Genomic DNA, 17,837 nt, shown 5'->3' with positions numbered 1-17,837 from the left:
AGATTGTTTAAGAAACAAATGAAGATAATAAATACTTGTATGAATAGATTCAATGTATTGTATATAAATTCATGTACTTTAATTCATGCATCATATGAGTCTATGATAAAAAAAAAAATATGAATCTATCTTTACATTCAAGAATCCCCATATACATGAATAAATATACATTTATCACAATGTATGTACGTCTTAAAATCATTTGATTCACAATACAACACATGTATGTACATCTTAGAATCACTAAATACAATTTTTGAAAATTTCCAACAACAAATGTCATCCTAGCTAATACCTCCTCACATTGGCTGTGAATTAATTAGAAACGAGTTGAGTGGCCCAAGCATATATTTTAAACTTGTTTATGAACTTTTCAACCACTCCTTTGTCATTAGTTAAATTTCCTACAAGATGGCAACCACGAGCTCAAATTGAAGATGCTAGACTTGTTTCTGTTTTCAAAACTAGGAAAGGAAGCAAGATCAAACCCTCATTTTGGAAAAAAACGAATGGAACCCAAATGTGCCTAGTTTGATAGTCCAAAATTTCCATATTTAACTTGCATTGTTAAAGTCCTTGAAAGAAAGAACCCTTATGCACGTACAAAGATTTGTTTGACCTGTGTTTGTTTATTTAAAAGGTGTAAGTGAAATCAGGAACAAGAAAAAAGTGTTGAAATGCCAGGAGGAAAATAAATATGACTATATGAGTGTGTAGGTTTAGATAGTAAATTGGATGTTTATTAGACATGCAAACCAAAATATATTGGCTACCTTAATTCTAACCTTGAAGAATTTCAGTCAACAATTTCTTTAGATCCCGAGGAAAAGAACTAGATTGATTCAAAATATATGAAGTACATTCTATAGTTGGATTAGGAAAGTACCATTAGAGTGGAAATAATATAACTACACAGTTACACAGATTTTTACTTAGCTGGATTGATCCAAAGGTTTGATACCATTGCCACAAAAAAGGTCTAGTAACGATTAAGAAACGATTTTTTTTCCAAATTGATTTTCTCTTCTTTAACTTCCTTTGAGATTAAATGCGACCATGAATACTAGAAACTAGAATCTCGTGTTTCCTAAATCAAGCATGACTAACATATTGGTGGTTTTAATAGGAAAAGATTTTTTGCACATAGTTACTTAATTAGATTTAACTATATATTCTCTAATTTTTCACTTCTTTGTTGCAAAAATTAAGGTCTAATTCACGAAGGAAAAAGGAAAATTGAAGAAGAAAGGCTGGTTAAAAGAATCTTCTTTTAGGTATTGCCATTGTTAATTTCCATAGAGAAATGCAAAGTACAATTTTGCATTTGCTGGCCATTGACCTATAGACAGTGCTCCTATACATGTTCTCTATCAATTTTTTTTTTTTTTTAAAAAAAAATAATTGATCTTCCTACACACATTTCTCTTACACTTTTTCTTCCTCTTCTTTAGTTTCCATATAATTTGTTTCATTTCTTTGAGTTACATGCCCAATTTTTATCAGAAGCAGGAGTGATCATCAGTTTTAAGAGACAAAAAGTAAACCCTCTTTTTCTTTCACCATCCTATTGCCCAAAAGGACACAAATGTGGTGCCACACCAAGACATGATGCACTATAGAATGTAATATGTCATCTTGAATTTTTGCTAAATTGGAATGTCACTTTCTCGACAATGAGCCTAACAGAATTATGGATTAAATTGATGCACCATTTTTCGAATTTGAATATCATAATTTCGTGAAAAAAAATTACACCAGTTTGAGAAAAAGTTGGAATAATCAATTATGAAATCAATAAGCTATTTTAAAGAAGCATTCCAAACTTGAACCAACCAATTAGAACTTCTCTGTCAATCAACACTGAAAAAAAAAAGGATTATTTTGCTGGAGTTGAGGGCTTTGAATGACTTGCATAAAAGGGAAAATCTTAAGAGTATCATTAGCATTTAATTCCTAAATAATTACCTGGATTCCCAAACAGATTTCCATTGCAATCCAACCACTAAGTTGCCTCAGTTGACCATAAATCAAAACCCCAAAAGATTCACATCTTTTTAGCTCTTTCCACTTACCAAATTTAACTGCAAATGACTAGTAGTATAATGTAGTGAACCCTATGTCCATGTACATCATTCTTTAATAATATCAACAGCATTTTTCACACCAAAAGCAAAAAAGAAAAAAAAAAAAAAAAAAGGCCACATACTTCTTCAGCTTATCATTCAACTATATATGCCAAAATGATTAATGCAAATGGTGGGCCAGCACTGATCCACACCTTGATCTTTCAAGTTAAAACAAGGTCAACTAAGCAAGCATCATCCTCCACTAAATCCCAACCGTCTGATTACTCTACAATCACCACTTGTGTACCAGATGGAAGTACCAAAGGCAAAAAGTTGAATAAAATTCCTGTCCGGGATCTAGTACATTATTCGAGATCAAGGGGACGTTTTTCTCCTAGTAGAATCTTCACAAATGGAGGGTCCAGATTAAACAAGGGACTAGTGCAGCACTGAAGTACTGGTGGACATCAGCAGCAGCTTATCATTTCTAAAGTCCTCCCCACTTGAATTTGCAGAATGTGCATGCCTCTGGCTTCATATGAGTTAAGAGAGAGAGTGTGAAAAAGCTCTTGGAAGCAGACTCTCTATTATTCAGACTAGACTGTACAGATATGTTATATAGTTAATTGTTAAATACCATTTTTGTATTTTTGATTGCATTATATTCCACTATTTTATTGATAAAGTTCTTGAGAACAAGGAAAAGGCAAAAGAGAAAAAACAGAGGAGTGAGAGAAAGGGAAGGGAGGGTGGGGGGAAAGAGGAAGAGTTTGTGATGACTTAAAAACTCCCTATGATTTGTTGTATTGTTGGGTTGAAACCATTCAGTCTCTTCTGGCTATCACCATCATTGTCTGTAGTACAGATTTTTTCCCTTCCTTTCTCCAGACAACCAAAGTTTCCTTCTACGTTTATACACCAAAACCAGAGGAAGACACGAACAAAAGCAGGCTAAAGCCTCAACTTTTACTGCTTCTTTGGAGCTTTTTTTTTCTCAATAGTTGGTGGTTTTCGAGCAATTTGGTTCGTGGGTTCTTGAGGAACACTCAAGAAAGTGAGGTTTCAGTGTTAAAGATTCAAACTTTATCTCTGTGATCTCTGATTTGTTGCCCTGTTTTCTCATCTTGGATTTTGATGCTTTTTGGATTTAAAGATGACTGTTGAGGAAGTCAGAGGAAATTCAGAAGGTGGAGATAGGAATTATGACCATTTCCCCGTTGGTATGCGAGTTCTTGCTGTAGATGATGACCCAATTTGTCTTAAGTTATTAGACGGTCTGCTCAGGAAATGTCAGTATCATGGTACGTTATGCCTTGGCCTTGTCTGAATTTGAGTTTGAATTCTATAATTTAGATGTTTACTGGGTGGTTTCATGTTTATTATCTGACTTGTGTGCTTTTCGTGTTATGCTATGCCTTAGATTGGTCAAATTTCCATTTTCCATTGGATTCATGGCAATTGTTTCAGTTATGGCTTCTTGAAACTTCGTTAACACCTGCATCCCTCTAATTATTTTGTCGCTTGTGGGGCACGATTAGATTTTGAAGTAAGATTGTTGAATCTGCATTTGATATGATTCTAGGATGTATCATACTATCTGTTGTTTTAAAGACTCTGGACTTTGTTGTGTTTTAAGTGTAGCTTGGATGTGTAATGGCTGTTGTTCATAATGATTTGGTTGTTAGTTTTAAATTATTAGTTTTTCGAAACTTGAAACATTTAAGAGTTTATGATTTTCAAATCTTTTTCTTTCATAGTGCTGCCTTTGTCGTTTTACCTTTTTCTTCTTTCTTTTTTTGTTTATATTTAATGAAAGACAAGCAATTTTTGGTTCTGAATCTCTTTGTGAGTTCAAAGTTGTTGTGATTGTAGAGCAGCCCCTTAAACTCACTTCGCTGTGGTTGAGGTTCATTTTGCTGATGCACATATACTAACTTATTCTATCGTTCATGGATCACTAACTTATTACTTTGGCTCATTTTCTGAAAGTGATCAATTGGAATGCTAGAGCAAGATAAGTTGTATCAGAGATTTCTTTTTGTTTCTGGCTTGACAAATACTGTTTTATATCCTGTAAATGCTGTTCTTCTGTATTTGGTTCTTTCTGCAAGATGTTACTTTTGCTTGGGTGCATTGTGTACGAAGGCATCTTCATAAGTTGTGTGAGTGCTGTTTTGAATGATTGCACTTATTCTTCTTACTGACCATGGGGTGATGACTCTTATAGTTACAACAACAAGTCAAGCAAGAGCCGCATTGAAGATGCTGAGGGAAAATAAGGACCGATTTGACTTAGTAATTAGTGATGTTCATATGCCTGACATGGATGGCTTTAAGCTTTTGGAGCTTGTTGGACTTGAAATGGACCTTCCTGTCATCAGTAAGCAAACAAACTTTCTCTTCTATGTCATTCGGGAATGTTATGACTACTCCTTTCTGGAGTGCATTGGGGAACAGGAAGCATGTCATTTGACTTATCTGCATTGTTTTGGCATTATTTGCTCTGATGAGTAAAGTAAAAACGTTTTACTATTTTGTCTCTCAAAATATATGCATATTGAGCGTTTAGGCATTATGTTATAGAAAGCCTTAGATCATTCTATATGAATTTCTAATAATACCTTGAATTCTGCCAGTGTTGTCAGCAAATAGTGATCCCAAGCTTGTAATGAAGGGGGTCACGCATGGTGCATGTGACTATTTGGTGAAACCTGTCCGAATTGAGGAGCTGAGGAACATTTGGCAACATGTTATCAGGAGAAAGAAGTTTGATACCAACAAGCAAGGCAAGTCTACTTATGAAGACAAGGCTCTTCAGGGACATGGAGATGTCTGTCAAGGGCATCAGAACACAGGTACCACAGATCAGAATGGAAAACTTAATAAAAAGAGGAAGGATGAAGAAGACGAGAGTGAAGATACCGGAAATGACCATGAAGATCCATCAACACAGAAGAAGCCTCGAGTTGTTTGGTCCATTGAGCTACACAGGAAGTTTGTTGCCGCTGTTAATCAGCTTGGAATAGAAAGTGAGTACTCCAGCACCAATAATTCTGGCCTTTCTTCGTGTTTCATTTATATCTTTAACTACATTTTCCACTTTTTTTTCCTATGCAGAAGCTGTTCCTAAAAGAATTCTTGACTTGATGAATGTTGAAGGGCTCACTAGGGAAAATGTAGCCAGCCATCTCCAGGTATGAATTTATCCTCATGGGATTGTAAATTCTTTCCTCAATACCGAACAACCGTTTGCTTGTGATTGCTAGACATTTAGACATTTTTGGGATATGTATAGCACGAACGAGTAAAATGGCATACGATCATTACAGAATTGATGGTTTTTAAAAGAGTAGAAAAATGTAATATAAGTACTGTTTACCTGTGGCCTGAATGTCCCATAGCGTAATCCTTCTTAAGCAGAAAGCAGATTCCATGTGCTAAATGACAGGAATGACCATTATAACATCAATGGAGGCCAGTAATGGTTGCCATTTCAATGTCAATTAGGAAATTTGCAAATAAAAGGAGTGAAGGAAGGTGGTATGCTCCACATTAGTTGCAGTTAACTGTTTTCTTTATGAAGAACTTGATGCCTAAAATTTTAGAACTCTAAAATTTGCATATTTTCGTAGTCCACTTTTTGGCTTTTTGGATTCTAATAGTGCAAAAGTCCAATTGTAATGCAGAAGTATAGACTTTACCTGAAAAGGATAAGTTCAGTTGCAACCCAGCAAGCCAACATGGTTGCTGCATTAGGAGGTAAGGATGCTGCTTATATGAGGATGAGTACATTAGATGGATTTGGAGATTTTCGGACCTTGAGTGGGTCAGGAAGGCTCTCAAATCCTGCATTTGCTTCATACACACAAGGTGGCATGCTTGGTAGACTGAATAGTCCAGCAGGCATCAACCTCCGTAACCTTGCTTCACCTACAGTAGTGCATCCAAGTCATGCTCAAACTTTAAACAACTCCACTGGTACCCTTGGGAAATTGCATCCAGCTGTTTCTCCAGCAAGTCAAACTGCAAGTGTGTTTCAAGGAGTTCCATCATCATTGGAGCTTGATCAGTTGCAACAGAATAAGTCAGCCATGCATATTGGTGACTTTAATCCCATGGACGACTCAAGGATTTTTGGTGCTCCTAGTGCTTTTACAGACGCTAGAGCTCTAGCAATCAACTCAAATAGCAATTTAACTGGTGTTCCAAATAACAGTTTGATGCTACAGGGGAATTCCCAGCAAATACTAGCTGGGGGAGGTTTTGTAGATCAATCTTCTTTTCCCTCTGAATTATTCAACAGGGATGTTGGTGTTTCTTCCAAGTTTGTGGATCATGGTAGAACTAATGAGAACTGGCAGAGTGCAGTTCAGTTATCAAAATTCCCTTCGAATGCTTTGGCACCAAATGACTCTTTCAGCCAAGGACAACTGCCTCTCTCCAGTGTGAGAGACAATAATTCTTCAGCTGGACCTCATCAACAGAACAGCCCTCTTGGATTTTCTTCTACTGCGACCACTGCAGCTCCTCTTGAAGATTCAAGAGGAGAAATACAGTGTCAAGAAGGCTTGGTTAGTGGTAGTGTTCAAAATTTGAGCCAAGCATCAGCCCAGCGGTGGGGGGTTTCTAAGCAGAGTTATTCACACAACTCGAATAATAGTTTCAGCACCTTAAATCCTCAGGCTTCTCCTCCTTTAAGTCAGAGCATGGGACAAACTGGAATCACGGACAGAAGGATGGATATGTGTTTAACTGGCCAATCAGGTGTGGGCATTTCATCTTTCTTGCAGCACAGTCAAGTTGAGAACCCAACAACGGGGTCAAGAACAAGGTCCGGTGAAGACTACATGCTGGAACAAATAAGACCACAAGGAGGTTTTGTTCCTAATAGCTATGACTCCTTGGATGATTTAATGTCTGCAATCAAACGGGTAAGGGTGCTCTCCAGTTATCCTGCCTTGCTCATCTAGTTTCTGGATGCAGTATGCAATTATTGTTATTAATTTTACCTACATGAAGTGATTAAAAGGATGTTCAAATTAATTCGCCACAGATGAAATCTTTTATTCCATCTGCTCCGGGATTACTTATTTATTAATTATTTAACTTCTGATTTCACTAGCAAATATATGTCTATGTTTTGGGAGATTACTAACAGAATTCATAATCATTGTCTGCCCTTTTTCCCTGAAAGACTCGTATTGCTTTTATATTTGCGGTACATTCTCAAAGACATGCTAAAGATTATATTAGGACCAGCAGTGTAGAGCACTCTAAACTCAAAATCATCTAACTTTAATTCGTTTACCTTTTTTGGCTGGTGGAGGTGTTGGAGTAGATTATATGCATGATGTCCAATTTTGTGTCCCCCAAAAGTCATTGCCTTTCAAATTTGTAGGGAGAAGATGCATTTAAAATCAGTAACATCATAATCATCAATAGCCTTACTTTTCCAACATCGCCATCTTTGTATTAGGATATCATTCTGATATTTTGATGTTTGATGCAGGAACCAAATGGAAGCATGTTTGACGGTGACATGGGTTTTGATGCTTACCAATTTGGGTCATGCATATGAGGATTGTGGGTAGTGGCTCGTCCAGAAAGACCAGTGGAACCAACTTCTTAGAACTCACTCTTTAGGAGCTGTATCATTATGTAATCTCCTCTCTCTCTCTCTCTCTCTCTCTCTCTCTCTCCAAACAACCCCTCTTTTTCCCCCCTTTACACCCTTTTTCTCTTTATTCTTAAACTTCTAGTATGACATTGGCCAATCATAAGAGTTAGTATTATATGATCTACTATAATTCCTCGTATGGTTGCTTGTTAGCAAGCTAGTTTTAATGGTTTCCTTTTCGCTGTTCTGTGACTTGTCAGCACATTCAACAACATAAAAGCATTCTACATATCAAAATGCATTAAACTAATCATTCTTGAATACTCAAGTATTCCTGAGAATCACTATTCGGACTTGATAAGTAAATATGAATGGCTACTGAATTGTCAGAAATGCAACATACAACGGACTCTCTACGCTTTAAGTATTTCCCGTGATACCGTTTGATCCAGCCCGAGTTTTAGTTATTTAAAAAAGAAAAAAAAAGTTCTGACCTGAGTTTTATGTTCAAGTTCACAGGGAATTACAGAAAGTCTTTGTACCTTCTAATACCACAGAGCTTCCAAATCTCAGAAGTTAAAAGTGCACAGCAAGCAATGAGAACTCTTTTGTAGGCTCTGCCTAGAAGAGATTTTGTTATCACACTAATGAGCATTCTCATCACAGGAAGTTTTTAAGTATTAGAAGCACATTCTGACACTGAAGGAAATTTCAGGAAAAGATGTTAAATCATGTAAAAATAGTTCCCAACTGCCAATGCTGCAATTTGACTCAAAAGGATGAAGTAGAATGAAAGCAAGCTGCCCCTCAAAAGAAATGGCACAGAAAATAGTACTAAATCATTAGCCCATCTTGAATGTCCAGTCAAATGTTGAGAATACGGTAAAACCATCTTATGCTGCCCTTCCTGCTTCCATTAAAAGCGACCATTAAGACAATGCAATAAACAAGCTGGCTGGTGCTGGCTTAAAATGGACTGCCGAGCTCTATCACACTTGGGTGATCACGAAGGACCTGTAAAAATTCTATCCCTGATGAATGCAGAAGAGTTTTCAGCAACATAGCAGCATGTACATTTGTTTTTAATGTGAGCCATCTTAATTACTGGTGGATACAGAGGTCAAAGGTAAGATTGAAAGCGGCAGAGAGCAAAATTCTTTCGCAATCTTGTATCAACCGAGCCAGCGAATCTTTTCGCCATCATACAAAAGCTCACCTCTTCTATTCCCCTTCCCAACCTAGTTGACGGGCTCTATGTTCCCACATGGAAGTTATTTTCTTTTCCTTAGTAAGTAGTGCCTGAGCTCGTTCTCTAGCTTCCTCACAAGTTTCTGTGGCAGCATTGCATTTTTCAGCTTCCCTTTGATATTGAGAAGCCAACCTTTTTGCTTCTCCTAAGGTGATATTCATATGATGCATGTGCTCCTCACCAACAGTCTCTTGCAGCTTTAGCTCCTCTGTCAGTAAATCCACGAATTGTTTCTCCATCTCTTCCTTCAGATCAGGGTCATCTTTTCCACAATCTGTCATTGCAAAGGAAGTATTCAGAATTGGGTCTTTTAATGCACACATGAATTGTGTGATGCACAAACAACATTCACAAGGGCCTATAAGATTATCCGCAATTCTCATCTTTATGGTGTCAAGTTTCTCACTAAAAGAAAGCTACTTAAGAATATTACTAATCAGCCTTGAAATATTCTATCAACCAAAATTATACAGAAATACTTCCACAGCTTCTCATTTCGGCTGCATTCATAGCTGAGGCTCCTAGATATGTACAAAAAGCTGGATTTAAAATGAATGACTACTCATTTAATGAAAAAAAAACAAATGGTATCCTCTTCATTTCATTTATTTTGAGTAAAGGAGTGCTGCATTTTCTTGAGTTGTAGGTTAAGGGAAAAAAAATGAATAACCACTCAAAACCATTATACTTTTCCTGCCATCATTTTTCTTTTTCAACTTCTGGCAAACGGAAGACATGACAATTCTCTAATCCAAGAATCGGAGAGTAGAATAAGAAATCTGAAGCATAAAAAAAAGGCCCTGAAATTCTGATTTGCAAAAAAGAACATAGTTCAAGGAAGAAGCTCACCTGTAACAGAAAGATTTGCCAAGCCTGCCAAAAGATAACATACAAGTGTTTAGTTCAGGTAAATTCAAGATTTAAAAAAAAAAAGTACTACATGCAAGCTCCTATCCAGTTTGTAAACAAAGCCTGGGAAGCACAAGATTAGGAATGACACTCCACTTGCTCCTGGTAGGATGGGAATTGGGAATAGAATAACATAATAGAACTGTTCAGACCTACAAATCATATCTTTCAATAAAGAGCACAACAAACTTGTATAAGAAAAATGGAAAAGAGCATCCTTTCTTCCATATATTAGACGTGACTTTTGAGCTGCATCGATAAGGTTGGATATAGACCCTCCATGACTACCTGACTTATCATACCATGCAGTTCACTATCCAAGTCAACCACAAGTTTTTCTTGAATACAATGGTTTTCAGTAAAAGCAGATGGAATGAACACAAACTATCTGATGTAGAATGCATTAATAAGTGTGAAGAAACTATCTGGAATGAACACTTCTAGTGATCATTGAGGCCCCTCTTCCAGAAAGTTTCACCAATGAAAAAGGGCCCTGGAAGAGCACATTTCATTTCACAAATCAAGTAAATACTCAATTGTTTCTTGGTCAATGTAAATGGTAAGTGTGTCCAATTCTACTCCAAGAAAGGGGCTACAAATATTTAGCAACTTCAAAATGCTAAAGCAACAAATCTACCAAGATATAAGGACTTATCCGGAGTTCTTAATCACATGTTCTCTAAAGCATGCATCCAAATAATGTCATCTTCATGGCAAGTAGAAGAGAAGCAATCTGCTTCAGACATAATAGGCATGATTATGGAATGTCTTGAGCCAGAAATTAAAAATTACCAATAACGAAACAAAAACTTCCATGAACTTAAATGCGACTCCAATTTTAGTATCTCTGATGAATACAGATATACTGGTCCAAAGTATGCCCTTGTACCTGTAAAATTATCCCACTAGTTCTGACATGTTGTTTGACTCTTACATTGACATGCAGGCAATCAACCACAATAAGTTGGCCATGGGTTTGAAATTATCTTAATTCCATACATGGATAAACAGTGGACAAGTGAAAAGAGCCCACAGCCAAAGAATGGACTGTCACAGAATATCATAAGAGATACCACCGCTGGGTGTTTTCGTCTCTATCACAGTTCCTCCATTCAATTAAGCCTCATTGTTCCATCAATAACAGCATGTATTGTTTCCCATCTCCATTGAGTTGTTTACCAGTCAACAGTAAGCTTTTCGTAAGGAGTTACTTCAAACTACAAGAACGCTCCAGTAGGTTAGCATTGTATTTTGTCTATTGCCTTAATTTGTAACAAACCCTCGACCTTTACTCACACACCCACCTCTACCCTGGCATGAACTGGTCAAAGAGATGGCAGCAACAAAAATATGCTGCAAAAGGTTAAATTTTTGGATTGATGAGCATCTGACCGGAATTGTACTGTGAGCAGAAATTTTGATCAAGAGTTTCAGCAGGTAAGCTCCCTTCCCCACACAAATACAAATATACCACTGCAAATTAAAGAAGGCTGAGACAGTTGAAGGTAAAGGGCAAGGTGAAAGTCAGCAGAGGAAGTTTACGTTAATGGAGGATAATGCCAACGAAATACACATGCTCATTTAACTCAGGATCTACTGAGTCACATTTTCTTGGCCCTTTCCATTTAGATACTTTATACTCGAGATTAGTATATGGAGATAAGTTGGAAAGCAAAGAGCTGGAGGAAACACCAATATAGTGAGAGGAGTCATATTTGGTTTTGATCACTTATTGTGTTGCTTAGACACCCGTGACAACTCTTGTCCACTAAAAATGCACGGAAAACTACCTCTGATAGCCATATAAGCATGTAATAGACAAATCCCTTAATTTCTTATAATTCAAAGTAGTCAAGTCGTTCAACGAAATCAAGCGAGAGCGACAGACAAGAATAAGGAGAAGCTTATAAAAGGTTTGACTAACCTGCAAGTACACCATGAAGGAAACATAAATGGAAGCTTCTCGTTGCAACCACTTTCAAGAATTGAGGTAGGCTTTACCTTTGGATAATCAAATTTATGATACCAACAATCATGGCATCATAACTCAGAAGTTTTCTTGTGTTTTATTTGGTTTACCACACTGGACCAATTTACTTTCTGGTAGATTAAACTCTAACCCACAAGGGGAATGGATAATCAATTGCAACAGGTGAATCACTTTCCTGTAATTGACTGAATGTCCTCAATATCTATTGCATCACAACCTAAGGTCCCAATATCATCTTGAGATTTAGTGAGGCTTCCAATCTTTTCCTTCATGGTATCAGAGCTGGTCAATCAAGCATCAAACTAACTTTTGTAAACCAGACTTCCTCTGACTTCTTTTTCCTCAATTTCATATATTATATAACTGCCCCATTAATGAAGTACCTCAACAAAGAAACTTAGATACATCTTCACTATTATACAGCTTTCAACAGCTAATAACATACTTTCAATTCTCCATCAAGCTTAAACATGAAGATGTTATCCTGAATAAAAAAGAGACAAACAGAAAGAACTCTAGTATGTCGCGGCATTCTTTTCAAAAGAGAAGCAGCATAATTATATCTATTTCCCTAATCACTCGAGCCATGTAGAAAATCTATTTCTCATGCAGAAAAATAGGATCTTTACCTGCAACTAATGCTGAACAAAATACTAAACCCCACAAACCCAAACTGATCTTATACTCTGGAATAAAAAGGGTAAAGCAAGACACAAAAGGGTGCATTCCATTCAAAGTATGACCTTAGCAACTGGATTTGCATGTGATGGATAATAGTTTTGAGCTCCAGAGTCACGATACATAAATATGCCATTTTACAAACATGTTTGCTTCCTGCATAAAGCATGCAACTACATACAGCATGTAAAGGTCCTGCATAGGGACTCCTCAAGATAGTTGCATGTGTACCAAAAGCATGGGACTATGCCGCTATGGTACCAAAAGTAAGGAGTCCCCACCTTTTTGGTGCAAATGGCAGCCATCTAGGTGGGACTCCTAAGTAAGAATCTCCCCCATTGCATAAGGCAAGATATGGTCAGGCTGCTCAATTCCAGAATGAGTGTGGATTTTTGGCTAACGCAAGCAGAGAAGGGATGCATCTGCATTCTGCCAATGTAGATGGATACTGCTTGGAAGCAGCCAGAAAGCATCATATAGGGCAATATAAAAACCATGCACCAAACTCCTAGATTCCCACGGAAAAGCCTAATACACCCTCCCCCTCCCCCCTCCCCAAAACAAAATTACAAAAACAAAACAAAAAAAAGTGGTTTTTTTTGTTTTATTGTTGGGGGTTGGGGAGGGTTTGGGCATGAACTGCACCGACATTACATTATGAACCCAAACTACCCCTGCAAATATCGATCTCAACCCGCAAAAAATATGCAGGCATTAAGAAACCTAGAACAAATTTTAAAGCCCTCTAATTTTCAGCCCAGATAAACATGCAAGATTTGCATTCAATTCGAATAAACACAAGATTATCCCGAATAAAGACAAAAAGAAAATCAAAAGCGATCTAAGGTGTCCCAATTCCACAGTTCTTCAGATATTTAAAAAAATGTTACAAATGCTAGCTCAAATCCACAAAATATCAAATTTGGTCATGAAATCACACAGGCGTGACGAACAAAAAGGAACAATTATTCCAAAGCTTGAAACTTTGACCAATAAATAGCATACCAGGAGCAATCTTGAGAAGGGAAAGAGGAGGGGCGCAATCACAAACACAAGGACTGCAAGAATTAAACGATGTAGCTTTCAAGCTGAGACTTTTCTTGAATTTCCAGTAAATTGCAGGCCCAGATACACAGAGAGCTGAAACCACTGCAAATACAACCAAACAGCACCTTACACAGTTCCCAGATCGCCTTGACATCTTCCTAATTGCCAATAGCAAAGGAGCAGTAGTAACTAATTTGAGTGGGAAGGATTATGAATATTGGATCTACTGCTTTGTTTTGATTTGAGGTTTTGAGGTGGAAATGGGAAATGAGGCTGCTGCCTGTCTGGCACACCTCCATTTAATAGCTGTAAGTTGTAGTTAGTTACGCTAGTGTACTTTCCATTAACTTCAGTCAAAGGTGGTTTTCTCTGGTTATGATGATTGCTTTTACTTATGCAAATTGCAGTTTTGGTCCCCTCACCTATCAATTCTGTGAATTGATTCGCTCCCACATTTTGAAGGAATGGCGAAATACAAACGATGAAGGGATAAAAACACCAGAGACTCGTATGTTAGGTGTGGTTAACTGTTTTGTTGAATGGACTATACAATTGCAGACCAATTGCTCGGTGCATCCATGGAAAAGTGTGTGTAAGTTGATTTTTTTTTGTCAACCCACAACATCTACAATATCTTTATTTTAATTTATATTACAAGAGAGTTTTAGTGTCTAACTGAATCAATAGAAATTAGAAGTAAAGCAACATATTTTCAAACTAAAAGGGTACACTACTACTCACCCTCTACCTCTAGATTTTACTGCAGATGCAAAAAATTAGACGTCGACAGTTTTTAATGAGTACCAAATTTTGTCATGTTCTTACATGATAGTGTTTTAATATCTGCATTTGTTAAATTAATGCATACATGAGATGGTATTACAGTATTGTCAAAATGGGTAACTGCTTTGGATCCCCCTCCCCCTTAAAATAATTAGCGACCATATTAGCTTGAGCGACATCCTTTCTTTTCGTATGATAAGCTGCAAGATTAGCTTGAGTAATAGCAAGGGGACCAAAATAGGACCAGCTAAATGTGAAAATTACAGAATTGGGGTTTTTCCCTTTATGTGTCATGATTCGTTGGAACTTCGCATGATCCCTTTTGTCTCATCGGCCCTAAACACAGAAGTCAAGAATTCCCACTTAGCAGCCTAGGTGACAGAAGGAGGGAGTGAAGTGGATTAGCCTAGTACCTTTTCAAAACAAGTGAGAGACATTTATTTACCAAATTTTAGGCTAGCAGCATAATTTTTTGGGATAATTTCAGAAACCTCCCCTGAGATTCTGACATTTACACTCACCTCCCCTGTGGTTTGAACAATTACACTAACCTCCCCTGAGGTTACTAATCCTTTACAAATTCAGTCCAAATGATTAAAATATTATTTTAGAGAGTGAAATTAGAATTTTGTACCTGATTTTCCCTTTGTGCTACATATCCAATGAATGACAAAGTATTACAAATTAATTAATAATTAATAAACTTTAAGGAGCGTAGTTTATAGGCAAAAACGTATTAGTTATTTAAAGTACCAGCTCTTTACGAGTATTTTACTTTCAAACATTTACTTTATTACAAATATTTATTCTCAAATACAGATTTGTATTACTCTCAAATATTTAATTTTTGTTAAATAAAAAACCTACCAGTTTTTCTTCCGTAGAAATATTAATATAACACTTTTTCAATTTTAGTTATAAATATTTATGTATTTAGCATAAATTAAATGATTCAGGATTAAATACTCATAAAGAGCTAATACTTTACTCATGTAATGGATGAAAATCATAAAAAATTAATACTTTATGAGCCATTTTTTTAAAAAAAATATATTTAATTTATGTTAAATAGATAACCTACTGATTTTCTTTTTGCGAGAATATTACTGTAACACTTTTTAATTTTCAATTACAAACGTTAATATATTTATCATAAATTAAATATTTGAAAATAAAATATCTGTAAAGAATCGTTACTTTAAATAGGTTATGTGTATTTGCCTATAAACTATACTATTTAAAGTAAGGAGTATAGTTTATTGATTTAGCTAGTAGAGAATCTTTTGTAGGTGGCGGGGTTAGTCCTCTTAAAAGACAAAAATGGGTATGCTTTTGGTAAAACGATTAGTTTATACGTGTAAGTACGAGCGTGCACACAAAAGTGGTTTGGTCTATTTAACTGTCTGCACAATCAATAATCTTTGGTAAGCCTTCGACGAAACTTCAGAGAGAGAGAGAGAGGGGGGACCACACTGGATCAACGTAGTATTATGTAAACTATTGGTATAGTAGCTGTTATGGTACTTGTGTCTAAATGAAATATTTGTGCCTGAATCTCACACCTTCTAAAGACGCCAGGCAAAAGAAAAAGAAACATATAAATATTATTGTTCTTTGAAACATTTTCAAAAAAGATGGGTGAAAATGAAAGAAAACTTTAATTCCGAAACCATTTATTTTATCAACTACACTCCTTATTTAAATTAATAAACTACACTCCTTAACTTAAATCAATAAACTATACTCTTTACTTTAAAGAGTATAGTTTATAGGCAAATACACATAACTTATTTAAAATACCCGCTCTTTACAGATATTTTATTTTCAAATATTTAATTTATGATAAATATATTAACGTTTGTAATTAAAAATTAAAAAGTGTTACAATAATATTCTCGCAAAAAAAAATCAGTAAGTTATCTATTTAATATAAATTAAATATTTTTTTAAAAAAGAAATGCCCCCATAAAGTATTAATTTTTTATGATTTTCATCCATTACATGAGTAAAGTATTAACTCTTTATGAGTATTTAATCATGAATCATTTAATTTATGCTAAATACATAAATATTTATAACTAAAATTGAAAAAGTGTTATATTAATATTTTTACGGAAGAATAACTGGTAGGTTTTTTATTTAACAAAAATTAAATATTTGAGAGTAATACAAATCTGTATTTAAGAATAAATATTTGTAATAAAGTAAATGTTTGAAAGTAAAATACTCGTAAATAGTTGGTACTTTAAATAAGTAATACGTTTTTTCCTATAAACTACACTCCTTAAAGTTTATTAATTATTAATTAATTTGTAATACTTTGTCATTCATTGGATATGTAGCACAAAGGGCAAATCAGGTACAAAATTCTAATTTCACTCTCTAAAACAATAGTTTAATCATTTGGACTGAATTTGTAAAGGATTAGTAACATCAGGGGAGGTTAGTGTAATTGTTCAAACCACAGGGGAGGTGAGTGTAAATGTCAGAAACCTCAGGGGAGGTTTCTGAAATTATCCCTAATTTTTTCCTTAAAATACAATGGCATGGTTAAATTAACTTTAGAATAGAAATGCGTGCAATCCTAAATTTGGAAAAATGGTTACCCCTAACAATTGTTCTTGCCTTGTACCATGAGAGTAAATGAAGATATTAGGTGGTAAATGCAAATTTCTCTTCTTGCATGTGGTGGAAGGAGCAGAAAAAGAGAAGGATTGCAAGAATGCATGAGACCTTGATTCTAAGGCCTACCAGTGCATGTATTGGTAGGTCGTGTCATGGTTACAAGCATAGTTTGCCGTACTATTCTCACAAGGATCCACAACTTGAAAAAGCCACAAAGGGGATTAAAAGGTTGATTTTTCCTAGGATGACAATTGATACATTCCCAAACAACAAAAGACATTCTTAATTTCCTTTTAAAGCTAAGATCATTAACTACTAGCAAGTGGGCTGTGTCTCTTTGTCTCTTCTTGTTTTTTTTTAATACAAAAAAGGTTTGAATAAGTTTGGTTTGATTATCACCATGAATCAGGCATGTACCAGATCATAGATCGCTTATAGGGGTGCTTATAAATTATCCATCAACATAGTTTTCACATCGATAGCAGAATTCAAATATCGACAATGAGATTCAAATACATAATCTTTTATGAAGGAGTAAGGGGCCTCTACAATTGCCATTGTGGAGTCTGGTTTGTAACCTAGATATGGTCATGCTCAATTAGTTCAACCGCAACTATTCGTATAAATATTTAAAAGACAATTTTCTTTTCAAAATTCACAGCTTGGATTTAAGCCACGTTTAAATCACCTTTATTTGGGCATGAATTGTTCTCTATCATTGGCAAATCACCAGCAATTAATGATACTGGATTGGAGTTGCTACCCTCAAAATAAGTCAACAAAATTCCAAGATCCAACATGTATTGCATACATACTTTAATCCCTTGATACTTTCAATTTCCCGCTGTCAATACTTCAGCTATACATAATATT

At 35.7% G+C, this 17,837-nt stretch overlaps 2 protein-coding genes across 3 annotated transcripts; one reads left to right on the top strand and one right to left on the bottom strand.

Annotated features, from left to right (window-relative positions):
- The first annotated feature begins 2,788 nt into the window (after positions 1-2,788).
- LOC113695418 (two-component response regulator ARR12) lies at positions 2,789-7,882 on the top strand. Of its 2 annotated transcripts, XM_027214514.2 has the most exons (7): positions 2,789-3,120; positions 3,220-3,367; positions 4,294-4,446; positions 4,703-5,095; positions 5,184-5,260; positions 5,753-6,997; positions 7,576-7,882. In XM_027214514.2, exons 2-7 carry the CDS (start codon positions 3,220-3,222, stop codon positions 7,642-7,644), a joined length of 2,085 nt encoding a protein of 694 aa, XP_027070315.1. In that variant the 5' UTR covers positions 2,789-3,120; the 3' UTR covers positions 7,645-7,882. The 2 variants fall into 2 exon arrangements, with proteins under 2 accessions (XP_027070315.1, XP_027070314.1); XM_027214513.2 differs by having other exon boundaries at positions 2,804-3,367.
- An 801-nt stretch (positions 7,883-8,683) lies between these two features.
- LOC113695419 (uncharacterized) lies at positions 8,684-13,855 on the bottom strand. Its single transcript, XM_027214515.2, has 3 exons — positions 13,515-13,855; positions 9,782-9,805; positions 8,684-9,206 (listed from the first exon to the last, which is right to left on the bottom strand). The coding sequence occupies exons 1-3, from the start codon at positions 13,708-13,710 to the stop codon at positions 8,905-8,907; spliced, it is 522 nt and encodes a 173-aa protein (XP_027070316.1). The 5' UTR covers positions 13,711-13,855; the 3' UTR covers positions 8,684-8,904.
- Positions 13,856-17,837: the final 3,982 nt, after the last annotated feature.

The sequence above is a fragment of the Coffea arabica genome, chromosome 6e (genome assembly GCF_036785885.1).
Source record: "Coffea arabica cultivar ET-39 chromosome 6e, Coffea Arabica ET-39 HiFi, whole genome shotgun sequence".
Lineage (NCBI taxonomy): Eukaryota > Viridiplantae > Streptophyta > Magnoliopsida > Gentianales > Rubiaceae > Coffea > Coffea arabica.
The sequence above is the reverse complement of the archived record's forward strand: the minus strand, read 5'-3'. Positions and strand labels throughout refer to the sequence as shown.